Source organism: Lasioglossum baleicum, chromosome 1 (genome assembly GCF_051020765.1).
Source record: "Lasioglossum baleicum chromosome 1, iyLasBale1, whole genome shotgun sequence".
Taxonomy (NCBI): Eukaryota; Metazoa; Arthropoda; class Insecta; order Hymenoptera; family Halictidae; genus Lasioglossum; species Lasioglossum baleicum.
Genome location: NC_134929.1, coordinates 13261699 through 13276372, shown reverse-complemented (window position 1 = coordinate 13276372; position 14674 = coordinate 13261699). Strand labels below are relative to the sequence as shown.

The window sequence follows — 14674 nt, the reverse complement described above, 5'->3', positions numbered from 1 at the left end:
CGCACAGTGAGGGAAAACCTTTGAAAAATCGTGATAATGCAGTGCTCCCACCGAAAAACCAGAAAAGATTATTTTTGCATGTAAATTACGTTGAAATGATGTAATTTATTATTTTAATACTAAATATGTATTGTAGATCATGAAACTTTTTAACAAGTAAATATATTTTAAATCTTATTCTTCTCAGGCCTTTAACTACAACGGACAGCAAAAATGTATGACTTACTAATACCCCACTGTGCATCGTTCAGACTGACACGCGACGACGCGACGCGACGAGAGAGATCGTCCCTTCCACTTGCCCAGTGTTACCGAACGTTTTTCCCGTAAAAAAACTGCAGAGGAGCACTTGGTGCATCGGGGTTTGACTGATCGAAGCAGCGAAGAAAATAGCTCTCGCAGGCGACTCGTGCCTTGCTAGCAATCAGTCTCACGCTACCACACAACAGTCGTCCAGAAAAAGCGTGAGGGACGGGGCGCAGCGGATCGTAGTGGTCCAGTGATTGCGGTGAACGGTGGCGAAATGCAGGAAGAGGAAGTGCTCGCCACTCCATAGGAGATTGATGGTGTTTATTGCAACCCCGTCGAGCTTACCGGTTTCATCCATTACCCTCCCTATATCTTTCGGCCGCAAGCTCATGCTTTTATTGGCCCCGGTTGCAAATAAAACCACGCGTGCGCTTGCTCGCCCGAACTCGAACTCAGACTCTGTGAGACTGCAACGATTGCATTCCCCGCGAGTGATGAACGAGACTGGTGCAATCTATGATAAAAGCACCGGCAAAAGTAACGCGATTCCATCGTTCGGCGACTCTTGCCACCTACTCTCTCTTCCGGTACTCCAATTATTATTAACCCTTCCGAAACGTTTCGTCGGCTATCTCGAACCGTTCACCAGGACCTGGATGAAAGTCTTTAAAAAAAACTTTAACAGAATCTGAGAAAATCTGAATTCAGATTTGTTTGCTACCTGTTCAGTTGAGGGAGGCCTGAACGTTTCAAATTCACTCGGACACGATCAATCCTGGTTTACGGAGTAAGGGTTGCTAGTTGATAGTTGATAGTTGTTAATTTTCGTTTTGTTTATGCTCAGGTTTCTCGACTGGGCATGCTACTGGCAAACGTGGAGAGGGCTTGTCTATTACTAACGGCGATCCACGTTCTACTCGTCAAGGGCGCCGACGCGGAGAACTTCACCCTCGGATACATCACCGGATCCAAGAGACGTCCAGGCGACTTGGAGTATCAGCGGCCCGGCTTCCGGATATCCGGTGCAATATCGCTCGCTGTGGAGGAGGTAACACAGGCACCGTTGGCCTTTCCCTTTCCCCGAATACGACCGACCGCAATTAGCGCGGAAGTTGCTAATTACCTTCAAACTGCTCCCACGGTTATCGCGCGCCCGAAATAGAAATGAATTTGTTATTTGTTGCGCTTACTATAATCAGTCCTCCAGCATGTTTATAATAGCTTCAGGGTCACTTGTATGTTAAAAATTTACATATTTCGCGAATGAAACATTCGTTTGCCAAATCGATTAACTTTACAAGCTGAACAACTAGTTTAAAGAGACACTTGATGAAACAGTGTACATTCATTTTTTAAGAGTTTTTAAAAGAACGAATGAAACGTTAGCAGAACTGCATAGAACTGTAAGCAGTGTTAAACTCTGTAGTCTAATAAGTCGGCACAGAAGTCTCTAATGAAGGGAACAGAGAATTCGCATAAACATCAGCAGTCTAATAATAAGACACCTATTACATCTACACAATGTATTTTATCCTTGGCAATAGTCCCATCTAGATTTATATTTGCTGCTCCGATATTAAGCATCCGATGAATATTCGAAATCTTGGGTCTACCTAGACCCAGCACTAGTCTCCAAGGACCAATAGTTACTTTGAAACTGTTTCAACAACCCCCGGAAAAAATTGTCTCAGCATTTAAATCTGTGGGAGACGTTTCTCCCTCCGGCTTCTTAAAGTGGAGACTTCGTGGCGGTGGAAACAGTTTGTGGAGACTACGATGCACCTTAATTAATTCTTGGAGAAGGATATACTGTTCCCGGGGAGTTGCAGGTGAACGCAGGCGAGCTCGGCCGACGAGGACACAAGCTCGACTTCGTCGTTGCTGAAACTTATGGCGAGGAAGAGACTAGCATCCTGATGACTGCCGATCTGTGGACGAGGAACATCAGCGCGTACATCGGTCCCCAAGAAACCTGCATCCACGAGGGCAGAATGGCGGCCGCGTTCAACCTCCCCATGATATCTTACGTGAGTGCCATACCCTTTGAACTCGGTCGTTAGCTAGAGTACCGGCGGCGGAAGATCGGAAATAAATTCAATAGAAAACCACTGGCAACAATCAGAATCTTCTCGGAGGAAAACAGTGGGATTGTCTGCAAGAGATTCCTTTTATGCGGTTTTTTTATGCCGGAAAAGGCTCTCTCGCAGGATGCATTACTTTAGTGAATGCAGCTAAATCCGGAAAACCTTCGACTACCCTACTTTCGTGTGGATGCTCTTCTAGAAGCACTCTGGCCGAGGAGTAACAAGTTACATGCAAGCTTTTAGTCCGAGAAAACGTCCCTTGGTTATCCCATTGAGTAGGGTTATCCGACACAGTGTCCAGACAAAATCTTGTCAAAAGTATCTATGCTACAAAAACATTGATAAAGATCTAAGTGGTCCCAATCATAGCCAACTGTGCAGTTCTCAGAATGATCCCCTCGCTGATGGTTGAAATGCGACAATGCTGTTCGTTAGGTAACACGCGACATGTGAGTTGTCCAGATAAAATCTATTGAACACTATGGTTTCCCAAAAAGAATTGAACACCGAAATCGGCTCAATCGCAACCAACTGTGCAGTTTCCAAAAACTTCCCCTTTTCAAATGTTGCAATACAACGATGCCGTCTCGTTAGTTAAAACACGACGTGTCCTAAGGTGTCCAGAAAAAATATGTCTTCAGAAGATCACGTATCTTAAAAAAATGATAGGTGGAATGCGAGTATCGCTTTTACTCATCAAAAGTAAAAATAACAATATTACTCCTGTTGTACCTCTTGTGATCGTACATTATCATGGAATCTTATGAAAATATATACATTTGTAAAAACAGTATAAGCTTTCAATCTTGTTACGTTTTGGAGCGATTGCACCTTTCAAATAACTTTAATAATGTATTTTTAAAAACGCACTAACCATTACTGGCCAGAATCAAAAACAGCATTTTCCATTGTATCTAAATAATAAAACCGTTCCTTATGCAATGTAAAGCAATGTAAAGAATGCACAATCATGTGAACAACAGTCCTTTTCTCTTATTTTTATCTTTTATAAAAAATGCATTTTATGAAGAATGCATACGAGAATACGTTATTATTGAATTGTACAAATTTATTCAGGGCAAAATAATTATTTTACGTATTTTAATCTCATTGGGAAAAATTACAGCAGTAGGTAATTTATAATAGCTACATTTAGCCTAAACATCGGAGTCACAGCTAACTGTGCAGTTCCCAGGAGCCTCCCTTATCGGAACGTTAAAACACAATGATGCAATTTATGCTGCACCCCATGCGTTTTGCACCCTACTTCACATCCAACTGAGGTCCAGGGTGTCCCTACAGCCCCTTTACAGATTACATGCGATTAACTCTCGACCCCGTGAAACTCTCATTTCAGTTTCCAGGACGTTGCCGTTGCTAAAAAAAGAGGCGACCGTCAAATATGTAGCACGCGACCGAAAAGTAGGATCGGGTAACCGTTCGGCATCGGTATAACCATTTGGTACCGGCGAGCCACCGTTGAAAATGAGAACCATGTTACCTCTATGTAATAGCACGAACGGGTCCCCGGCGAAGTGTTTCGCCGCGATCGTTTTTTCGCTTGTTCCGACGTGATCTGGCGGTGCAATGCGCGGTTTAAGCTCCCGGGAGCGCTGGGCCAACCGGGTAAATAAATTATTCTCCGACCACCGAGGAATACGAATAAGCGAGAGCCGAGGTTACGACACGTTCAACCCATTCAACGCCATCGTTGCTCGCGAACGCCTTTATCTATTAGCCCAGCCCGGGATGGTCGACCCGTTCCCTAACGGCGACGCCGGGCCACACCGGATCCCTTTCCTCTCAGAAAAACCGATGGAGAGGACGTGCTCATTAGTCACGAAATATTGCAGATTTATCGTCTCGACTGGGACATTTTTTACCAATTCTTCACTATAGATCATGGCGTAATTTTAATTTTAGTTCGAGACCCGGTTTGGAAACGATCTTTAACTTCACAAAATGCTGCTGTAGTAAAAAATATTAATTGAAGAGAGGGGTTAAGAAATGCTGATAAGACATCTATGAAATATTACAGATTTATATAGCCTATTTCATGTTCTTTACTCTATGTTCTTTACTCTACCAGCTTCACTGGCGCAATTTTAATTTCAGTTCGAAGCCGAGTTTTAACGTATCAAGGCTGCTGCATTTGATTAAAAATATTACTTAAAGAGAAGTTAAGAACTCCAGAACGAAGACGAGAGTTCATTTGTAACATTGCATATCTTAAAAGTTCAGACAGCTGTATGGTAATGCGTTCAAGAAGTAGGTTATATTTAGATTGCAGATCTTATCGAGATTGCAAGATTTAATAGAATTTCCACTTTATTTTAATCTTCTGGAAACGTTCAGCTAAAGAGATATCTCTCCATTTGATGACTCTTGGTGCAATGGCTAAAACGGTTTTGCATCTAATATTCATAACTAGATGTAAATATAGAAGGACGAAGTTAAAATCAGTAAGAGATCTTGCAACTGACACAGCATTTTGACGAATGGCGTGCAAAGAGAAAGGGTAGTGACTAATGCGGAAGAGTCAAGAGAAGTTCTATTCTCTAGCGAGAGAAATGAATATTACAAAGCATAAAAATAATTCGTGGAAAATTTCGTCGTTGCAAGTCATTGTTTCTCTGTTCGAGAAACTTGTCGACGCAGTTTCATCGGCAATTCGAGAACAAGAGACTCGCGACTGACAGAGAGCATCTTGAAGAATGAGGTTCAAAGAAAAAGGGCAGTAATTGACGCGAAAGAGCCAAGAGAAATGTGCGACGCGGCTCGGCGTGGTGGTGTACAGCGGCGAGGCTATTCCCGCGCGTAATTCATTAGATTTCTTTTAATCTCGCAGCTGTCGCGGAAGAAACGGAGCTGCAGGCGCGCTGGGAAACAGAGAAAAGAAACCATCCGTCTTCCCGGGAAAATTATCCGGATCATTGAACTGTTTCCTCGTGGGCGGTGGGCCACCGAAAAATATAGATGCACCGTTTTACGATCCGTTGAACGCAAGCCATTCGACTCGACTCGCGAAATTAATCGACCGACACGACGGTCGAAGAACTTCTCAACTCGATCTGCACTACGGATGATCTCTTTTCCACGATCCGATTCTGGTATCGTAAAGGAACTCCAATTTTCAATGACCGCGTTTATTTCTGCTCGATGCACCCCACTTGACATGCTGGTCAAATTAATTTTATACCCTCTGCCATTTTGAGCCATAGTACACATAGTATTCAGAGAATTCGTTACTTTGCTCCGCTAAACTATTTCAATATTCCATGCAGAAGATACGTTGCATTTAATCAAACATTTCAACCCTCGGACGGTGGACCATTCTTACAACCACATAACTGATGATTAGACTGTGGACTTTTTTGCATTTATGAAGAAATGGCTCTGGTGAAATATAATAAAATAATAAAAGATTAGGAAAATTTAAGAATACTGTAACATTGTTTTTAATGCAACAAAATCATTAAGGTTCTAATCAGAACATTTTCATTTTACATAAAGATCCGCGGTCTACTGATGATGTTTGTTCACTGCTTTATTTATCAATTTTTCGAAACATATTTTTGAAGGTACTTGTTCTAGACACGCTAGTCTCCTTTCTGTTCTTCCTAACGTAACAACTATTCGTTGAATTTAATCGGCAGTAGCGTACATGTTAACGCGTCGAACAATGGCGACCATGAATCACTGTCCACGCGTTCCCCGTTGTCGTTTCTTTCGAGTTTCCCGTGGGCCAGTTGTATCGCAGCTACAACACACTAATCGCGAGAGTTACGTGTCTCACACAGCGTTCCAGCCTAGTAATAGACTAACCTAGAAATGAAATGCAAATTCGAGACCGGCTCGTAGCGCACGGCATTTATCACTACCTGCCGGCCGCGGTCACCTGAATTCCGAGCTGGCAATAACTATCACCGGACTCGGAATAATAGAAAACAAGTAGCATCCAGGTCGAGAATGCTCAAGCCGATATCTTGATTCTAGTTTTGCACGCACCGAGAGTCCTCCGACAAAAAGGAGTTTCCCACGTTCGCGAGGACCAGGCCACCGGACACGCAAATCTCCAAGTCGGTTGTATCCGTTCTGATGGCTTTCAACTGGACCAAAGTGAGTGAAATTTCAACATTCTCTACCTCTCTATCGCACTCTTAACTAATTAGATACCTAACAATCTCTTCAAAAACAAATTTTAATAAATTAGTTAATAACGATAGCAGTTTTATATGTAAAACAAGATATCTTCGGTAATGTAATCCAATCACTTTTTCGGGGATAAGGGACTGTCGTAAAGATTATTGGGACACGTTTTGCTTTTTTTAACTGTAAAATTTCATAGGATCAGAATTACGCAAAAATATTTATACCGTTAGAAAGGTACAGTTGCCAGCTACATTTTCGCTGCAGAAAGTATAATGATAGTATCACCGGATAAGAAGTTATAGCCAATTTTCTGGAGACAATGTTTCCGGTCAAAGAAAATTTTGCCGTATCAGCTGGGACACCCAAAAAAATCTGAAAAGTAAGTGTTAAAATGAAGTCGAAACGTATTGTAATTAAAAATTTAATTATTTTACATAAAAACACTTCAAACATGGCTTCCGTTTATAAAAATGAAGTCTGAATGTAAAACAAAGAAGAAAAGTCAAACTGATGTCAAAACGAATCCAACGACTTGTTAATGCTAAAATCTTAATGAATTGCTAGATCGGCCGCTCAGACCACTGTGCGACAGTCCCTTACGGTTTCAAATAAAATTGTTCACTTTCTTTTAGATGTACTAGAAGCCTCTCAATAGCTAAAACTTGGAAAACTCCTAGGAATCATCAAACAATAATAAATACACCATAATAACTAACAATTTGAAAACTAATGAAACTCAGTATGACTGGTGGAAAATTCTAGGTGACGTTCATGTACATGAACTCGACCCTGTTCGAGTTCAACAAAATGTCGACAATCGCAAAGACGATATTGTCATCGTTCGAGGCAGCAGGTGTCACCGTGAACTTCTTGCGTTGCTGGCAAGAGCCTTACCATGTCACGCACATGACGAATCCGTTCCACGAGCACGTCAGCGAGACGTATCTAGAGACGCGCAGTGAGTAGCTGTTGAATATCATTTTAAAAAGAAGAAGTGAATCGCGCGAAATCGTTTTCCCGCAAGAATCTCGGCAACCTCGTTTCTTCATAATTTACGATGATCGCGATAAGGGTGAAACGATCTCGAAACAAGAAGAGGCAGTTTTCCCCAATCACGTTTCACGCGTCCGCCGCTCGAAACAGGCTACCCGCATTTTAATTGTCCGCTCGTGTGATAACCCGCATACTACAATGACAGGAATGCGACGCGCGGTGAATAGATACCGGTCCTAATTCACTCAGTTGATTAGGACCGTCTATTTCTGTTTTATCCGGTTACTAAAAATAGTCGACAAACGACCTACGACGGTCCCCCTATTTTTCCTCTTGAACGATTCAGAAATGACGAAGGGCGGCCAGAAACGGAAATCCTGTGAAATTATAAAGAAACATTGTCGCGTTCTGTTCCAGTTTACGTGATTCTAGGCAATTATTATGAGCACATGGGTCTCTTGATGGCTCTGGACGAGAAGAAGCTCTTGGAAAAAGGTATAAATCTGCTGTAACATAATCAGGTACATATACTGGAGAAGCAGTGTCACCTAGTCACTAGCTTTATAGTCGCCCTCGATCGAACTCTAATCAGAATCGTCCAACTCCTCGATAACAAGTACACGAAAGTCTGATTTTACCGCAAAACCTGTCTGAAAAGTCCGCGTACGCGAAAGCAGGAATAATTTACCACTGCAATAACAATTGCAATACAGACACTTTGATACAGAATTCTTCGTCGATTCATTTACGCCTTTTATTAAAACAGTTTAAGAAACATTATCATCTTGTCCTAACCTAAATTCAGTTCAAAAACAACCTTGTATCTTTCCACTGTTTTGAACCTAGCAGATGTACGCAGACCTTCGTGACTAACTCTAACCAACAACGTAAAACGAAGCTTTTAATCTCGCCTCTCTATTTTCGTTGCCACTTGTATCCCCCATTTTCAAACAACATACAATCTTCATCGAACCGTACAAGAAGGAAAAGAGCATCTTCTGATTGGTCTCGCAGGTGAGTACTGGGTCGTCGGCGTCGACATCGAACAGTACGATGAAAAGCGTCCTGACAAGTACTTCCGGGGTCTCTGGCAGTCACAAACGAACTCATCCATCCTGAATGCATACCGAAGCTACTTCAGCGTGGTAGCGTCCGCGCCTATCTACTCGAAGAACTTCACCCGGCTGGTGCACGCCTATCGACAGAAACCGCCCTTCAACTTCAGCAACCCGCTGGCGAACGTGGGCGGAATCGTTCAGGTGACTATTACAATCTCACGACCGCCCGCGTGATTGGCCCTTGCGAGACCGAACTTTCGCGAAAACCATCCGAAACTATGTTGGAACCCTCTAATCCCGCGATATCGAGTGTCTATTGCTCGACCATTAAATAGAAACATTAACTCTGTACAAATGTTGAATGAATACCTAAACACGAAGTTGTATTTCACCGAGTAAAACTGACTTAACCCTTGCTAACTTGCTAAAACCTAAGGAAGTCCAAAATGTTTCGGACACACTGCAGAAATTAAATTTCGAACAAATTGGATATATTTGAGCAATCAGAGTTGAAAACGAATCAATAAGAAACACAATAAAACTTTTTCGGACATTTTTTAGCCTTTAATAAAGTTGACAATTATGACACTGTTGTTTCCAGTGCGTTAATGTGGAAGAAAAGCACTGTCCCAGTACTTTATTTTACAGAATGACTAAATAAATGTGCAAAAGACTGCTAATAACTCAGCGAACTACTAATTTTACTAAGCCAAATGTAAGAATCAGTAAATCGGAGAACTCGCTAAGGAATCCAACATCTTCGCAAAATCAGCCTAATCTCGCTCTAACGCGATTCGACTCGGGAATTTCGATCCAACGAGGCTCGCCAGGGAACCCATCGGTCGCGTTTCCGCTAGATCCAAATTTCCGCTCGATTTTCCTATCGTCTCGGAAGAGGGAGGCTTATCCACGAGCGCATCTTTCCGCCCCCGGAGTTTCAATCCGATCCAAGGGAGCTTGATCACGATTGGGCTACAGAAATCGGGGGACCGGTGCTCAATTTTCAAACGTAATCCCTTTGTTTTTTCGTGTTATAAGGCAGATCGTGCCGGAGACGGCGTATCTGTACGACGCGGTGCATCTCTACGAGAGGTCGTTGCTGAAAGCTCTCGATGAGAATCGCGATCCGCGAAACGGCAGGGAGATGGTGGCGACACTTTACGGCGTCCATTACCGCAGCGCCATGGGGTACGTATGGGAGATTACTATTTTTTGTTCACCGTTTATCAAAATATTTTAAGGCATCTAACTCATCCAACTAAGAAAAACAAGTAACGTCGAGAAACTGCGGATTCTTATGGAAATTATTATGTTTTGTAGATAAATTCTAAAGCTAACAATTTACACTAATTTATACTAGATCGATGATTGTTAATTTCTTCATAATTGTGTGTGCTCTTATGGGGTTATTCATTGAACAAAGCCAGAATGAAAATAATCATGAATGAATTGAAAAAAGATTTCACAAAAACTTGGAAAAAGGCTTGAAGTTTTAAAGACAACACAGTATCGATTGATGTCACCATTTTTCCAGTATTTTCGAACCACAGAAACAAAACGCGCGTGCAAAGAACTACCGTCACAAAAACACTGTCTTTAAACAAATAAAGCAACCGACCGAAATGCATCGCAGACATCGATCAGACTGCAGAAAAACTTTCGAAACGAGACAATAATTACCGTCGGGATGTCGTAACGAGGTCAGCGAAGACGGAAACGGTGCGATCCGTCATTCCCGTATCTCCCCGCGAGAACTTTGCGAACAGAGCAGCAGAGTGATTAGAGGATGAATTATGCTGGGAATTATGTTCAAAATGAAAATTCTGAACCGTAAACACGCGCATCTCTTTCGTCGTGTTTCGTTATAAATATTCGCGGTCTAATAATGAGGAAGGACGCGATGCTATCCTGTCGACGTCCTTCTGCCGAGCAATGCCATCAAGAGTGCGTTACGTAATATTCTTTCGCCTTATCCCGCGATGTCAATTATCCATAACGGTGACGTGAATGTGGAGAAGGAACGAATGAAACGGAACGTGTGGCGAGAAACAACGCATCTGCAATTTACGACGACTTTAATGCGTGTACACCGCGCTGTTACGAGATATATTGTCTTCCCCAGATACATGGTTTACATGGACGAAAATGGCGATGCGGAAGGCAATTACACACTGATTGCGCTGGACAATCGGCCAGCGAAAGGACATGGATTGTATCCCATTGCGTACTTCGTGGGCAAAGAGAACGGCACCAACCTGCCGGTAAGACGCTCGATGGTGAGGAATATTTAACCTTTGGGTGGATCTCCGAAATCCTACTTTAGATATGCAATGAGATTAAATTCAAATATACAGGGTGAGCCACCTAAGACAAGCCAGCTGCATAACTTCTACATTTTTTCTTTAGTTAGACAGCGCCTGTTTGATGATGAAAATGTTTTTTGGTTCATCTTCATTCGTTCAAAAATCACATATTTTTCGCCGACAGCAATCCCTTTTTGGTTGGACAAGTTCTTCTTGAAGATTCTCTTGATTTCCTCTCGTTCTAGAAACTTCGATTAACAAGAGAGATTTCGTGGGTCGGCGATGGACCACCTATCGCGGAACCTCATTGCGGCTACCATGGGGAAAAATGCACATGTACGTATCGACGATTCTTCAACTCGGGTCGTGTCGTTCCACATCGCTGGCGATGCTTTGCCTGGTTCGACACGTGTTTTAAAAACTCGATTTGTATGAAGTTGGTTTACAGCTCCCACTTTCGCCCAAAGCTTCCTCACATTAGGTTGTCGCATATGAAATGTCCGATTTTTAACAATAACACGTTCTTCCTTTATAAGATTGTCATTTGCATTTTGTGGTTTTACCATCGATAAATTGCGTGTTGATAAATCACTACGTTTTAACCAAACATTACGTAATATATAAAAAGAATGGACGATCAAAATCATCTTTGTACCTTAAAAGAATGTATGCTAAACCTGAAGACTACATTCATTGATCTAATATTGGACATGTCATTTGTGAGAAACTAGGCTTTGTGTAGTACTAAACCAAACTTTCATTTCCTGTCTGATCCAATTTTCCGCCAAACAAATGCATCTAGCTCTGCACTGTAAGAATTATCCAAGCGTGACGTGCCAATGCACGGTATCCCAAAATCGAAACGACAGATCTCGCACAGCAATCGAACGCGTCCCAGTTCCGTCCCATCAAAAATCCGATCTGCGAAGGTGTCGATACCGGGCAAATCGAAACATCGAGGAAAGATTACAACGATCAGGGTGAAAGACTGATCCCACATTCGATCATTCCCATTGGTCAACTTTCTCTCGGGGCAGCTTGTGTTCTGTAAATTCTCTCTGGATCGGCTCGTAAAATATGCATCATAAAGTTAGCCGCTCTCGACCTTCAAAATCTACATATGGAAATCAGTTAAAGGAGAACGCCTTCCGCCCTTCCCGCGGTACCGTTTTCGTTTCCTTTAATTGAGATCCAATACGTATGTCGACCACGTAACCGCGCGCGATTACCGATTACGCAACGGTTGCGGCCGATTTCGAGAACATCGGGGGTACAATTAAAAGAGAAGGGGACGAGAACATCTCTGACCTAAATCTGCAGAGAGAGAGAGAGAGAGAGAGAGAGAGAGAGAGAGAGAGAGAGAAATCACATGTGTGGGGCTCGAAGAGCACGACGAACAATCGCACAGTGGGGTATTTTGCTCTAAAAGTCGGAAAAAACTATTTTAGCGTTATTTATGGGTTCAAGGTCATAATCTATATATATAAAAGCGAAGTCCTGACTCACCTATCAACGCCCAGGCTAAACCCCTGGACTTAGAAAGCTGAAATTTTGCACAGAGGTTTCCCTTATGATCTATACAAGGGATAAGAAAGGATATTTCGAAATTCAATCCCCAAGGGGGTGAAAAGGGGTTGCAACGTTTGTATGAGGAATATTTTGTTCGTGGTCGGATTTACTTCGTACTTGGTCTTAATGCTCTTTGATATAATTAATCAAACACCTATTTCGGCATTTTAAAAAATTGATCCCCTAAGGGGGTGAAAAGGGGTTTTGAAATCTAAGATTGCGGCATGACATAAAATTAAAACTCTATAGGGGTGAATGGGGGGTTAAAAGGTTTTATATGGAGAAACAATATCAATTTCCGAGGGCATTAAACGGTTTTCTGTGCGAGCGAAGCCGCGGGCAAAAGCTAGTATAATATAGTAGGTCGTTAAATTTGTCTTAATATCAGCTATAACATTATGAAATCAACGATGCATTTTAACAATTAAAAAATCAAAATTACTTATATACAGCAGAGTGGGACAATACTCAACTAATATTTAAAAATGTCCAATAGTCTTTTTGAATGTTAGTCATAGCAAAATAGTCATTAATCAAAACTTTTTGAATAGTTAGTGATAACCAATTAATAATATTAATGTATGTTAATCAAAAACTGATGACTAAAGATTGATAACTGATCATTAACTACTAATTCACTAATAAGCAATAGCTAACGATTACTTAGAGCTGTGACTAACTATTTGCCATTTAGTTATCGCTAACTAATCAAAAAGTTTTTATTGATGACTATTTTGCTATGACTAACATTCAAGAAGACTATTAGACATTTTTAAATATTAGTTGATTATTGCCCTACTCTGATATACAGTTACGAACAAAGTGGTTTCGTAAACCAATTAATATATATATAATTTATAATTTTTTATATATATAATTTATACAAGTTGACCAAACACATCTCTTAGATTTTCGTTATTGGCCCAGCTAAAAAAGTCGAAAAAATCATTTTTTGCTGTTGTTTTTCACAATCCCAAATGCATTTTCTCAACATATTTTTTAGACGTCATTTACTAAACTAATTCATCTAGCCTTGCAAAGATATTGAAGTCGTTTGGTCCTTTCATAAAAAAGTTATTCTGATGTAAAGTGTTTGTGATCAGTATTGCTCCTAACTGTATATATTATATAAATATATATTTATTTAAAAAATTCTTTTTGCATTATTATCACAAACTTTTATCAAATGTAACGACACCAAAAAAAGTACCGGATATTACTCAATAGTATAACAAAATCGTCAATGAAGATTTATAATCGTAAAAAAACTTACAAAATGATCGATTATGTTCAAATATTAATAACTATACTAATTTAGATGCTAACACGAAATGAACTCTGTGCGAAAGTGCCCCGTATACCTAAGTACTTGAAACACTTGAAAGTAAGTAGAGTACTTCACAGGTGTAGCCTTATTCTTCAGACCTTTAACTACGTCGGACATAAAAAATTTTACGACTTTTTTCCGACATTTCTTGCCAAATACCCCACTGTGAATCGGATCAATCGCGTCCGGTCCAACGAAATCGTTTTCTCGTCGATTCACGTTCGATTTTCTTAGCCCATACCGGTGAGATCGTCGGAGGGATCGCTGGAGGGTTCCTGCTGATTATCGCCGCGGTGCTGTTAGTGCTATACAGGAACTGGCGGTACGAACAGGAACTGGACTCACTGCTTTGGAAGGTGAACTACAAAGACATCCAGATCAAGGAGCAAAAGGACGAGTCGGCGCCGGTAGTCAACGAGGCGCCTGCCAAATGCAATTCCAAGGTAAATACTCGGTTACACACGTTCTAACTTTTCTGTCTCTCTCTCTAACTTTCCACCCCGTCTCTGTGCCATTACCCCTTGTTATTCGACTCTTCTTCTTCCACTCCCGTCATCCGATTCGCCAAAGATCTTCGCGATTCCCAAGATTTTTCTACCAAAATGGAAAAGATGCGACTGCTCCACGTTCGAAACAAATTCTTGTCTTACATCGACCTGCTTGCTGATTGCAAATCTAATCTGATCATGGAATGAGACGAGATTTAGAGACAAATAATGTTTCGGTAAACTTGTTATATGGCAAACAAATTATTGAATCAAATGGGGCATATTTCAATTGAAAATTATTAATCGTATAATTATAATCGATAATTCTGTTCAAGAAAATGTAGAGGTCCCGAATTCAGTTATCAGCTTATTATAACATTTTGAATGAACATTCCCACAATCTAATTATAACCAGCTGCAGTATAAAATTCACAATTTATCCGTCAATATC

At 41.2% G+C, this 14674-nt stretch overlaps 1 protein-coding gene across 3 annotated transcripts in view; it reads left to right on the top strand.

Annotated features, from left to right (window-relative positions):
* LOC143214056 (guanylate cyclase 32E) overlaps positions 1 to 14674 on the top strand; it is a 32231-nt gene that overhangs the window by 12676 nt on the left and 4881 nt on the right. For 2 of the 3 annotated variants that reach the window (XM_076434628.1, XM_076434610.1), the window contains exons 2-11: positions 1094 to 1297; positions 2079 to 2276; positions 6330 to 6452; positions 7248 to 7443; positions 7896 to 7973; positions 8493 to 8737; positions 9579 to 9724; positions 10659 to 10812; positions 11085 to 11175; positions 13970 to 14178. In XM_076434628.1, coding sequence (XP_076290743.1) covers positions 1109 to 1297; positions 2079 to 2276; positions 6330 to 6452; positions 7248 to 7443; positions 7896 to 7973; positions 8493 to 8737; positions 9579 to 9724; positions 10659 to 10812; positions 11085 to 11175; positions 13970 to 14178 — 1629 coding nt within the window. In that variant the 5' untranslated portion in view covers positions 1094 to 1108. The remainder of the gene's footprint in view (positions 1 to 1093; positions 1298 to 2078; positions 2277 to 6329; positions 6453 to 7247; positions 7444 to 7895; positions 7974 to 8492; positions 8738 to 9578; positions 9725 to 10658; positions 10813 to 11084; positions 11176 to 13969; positions 14179 to 14674) is intronic. The other variant, XM_076434619.1, reaches the window with a different exon arrangement.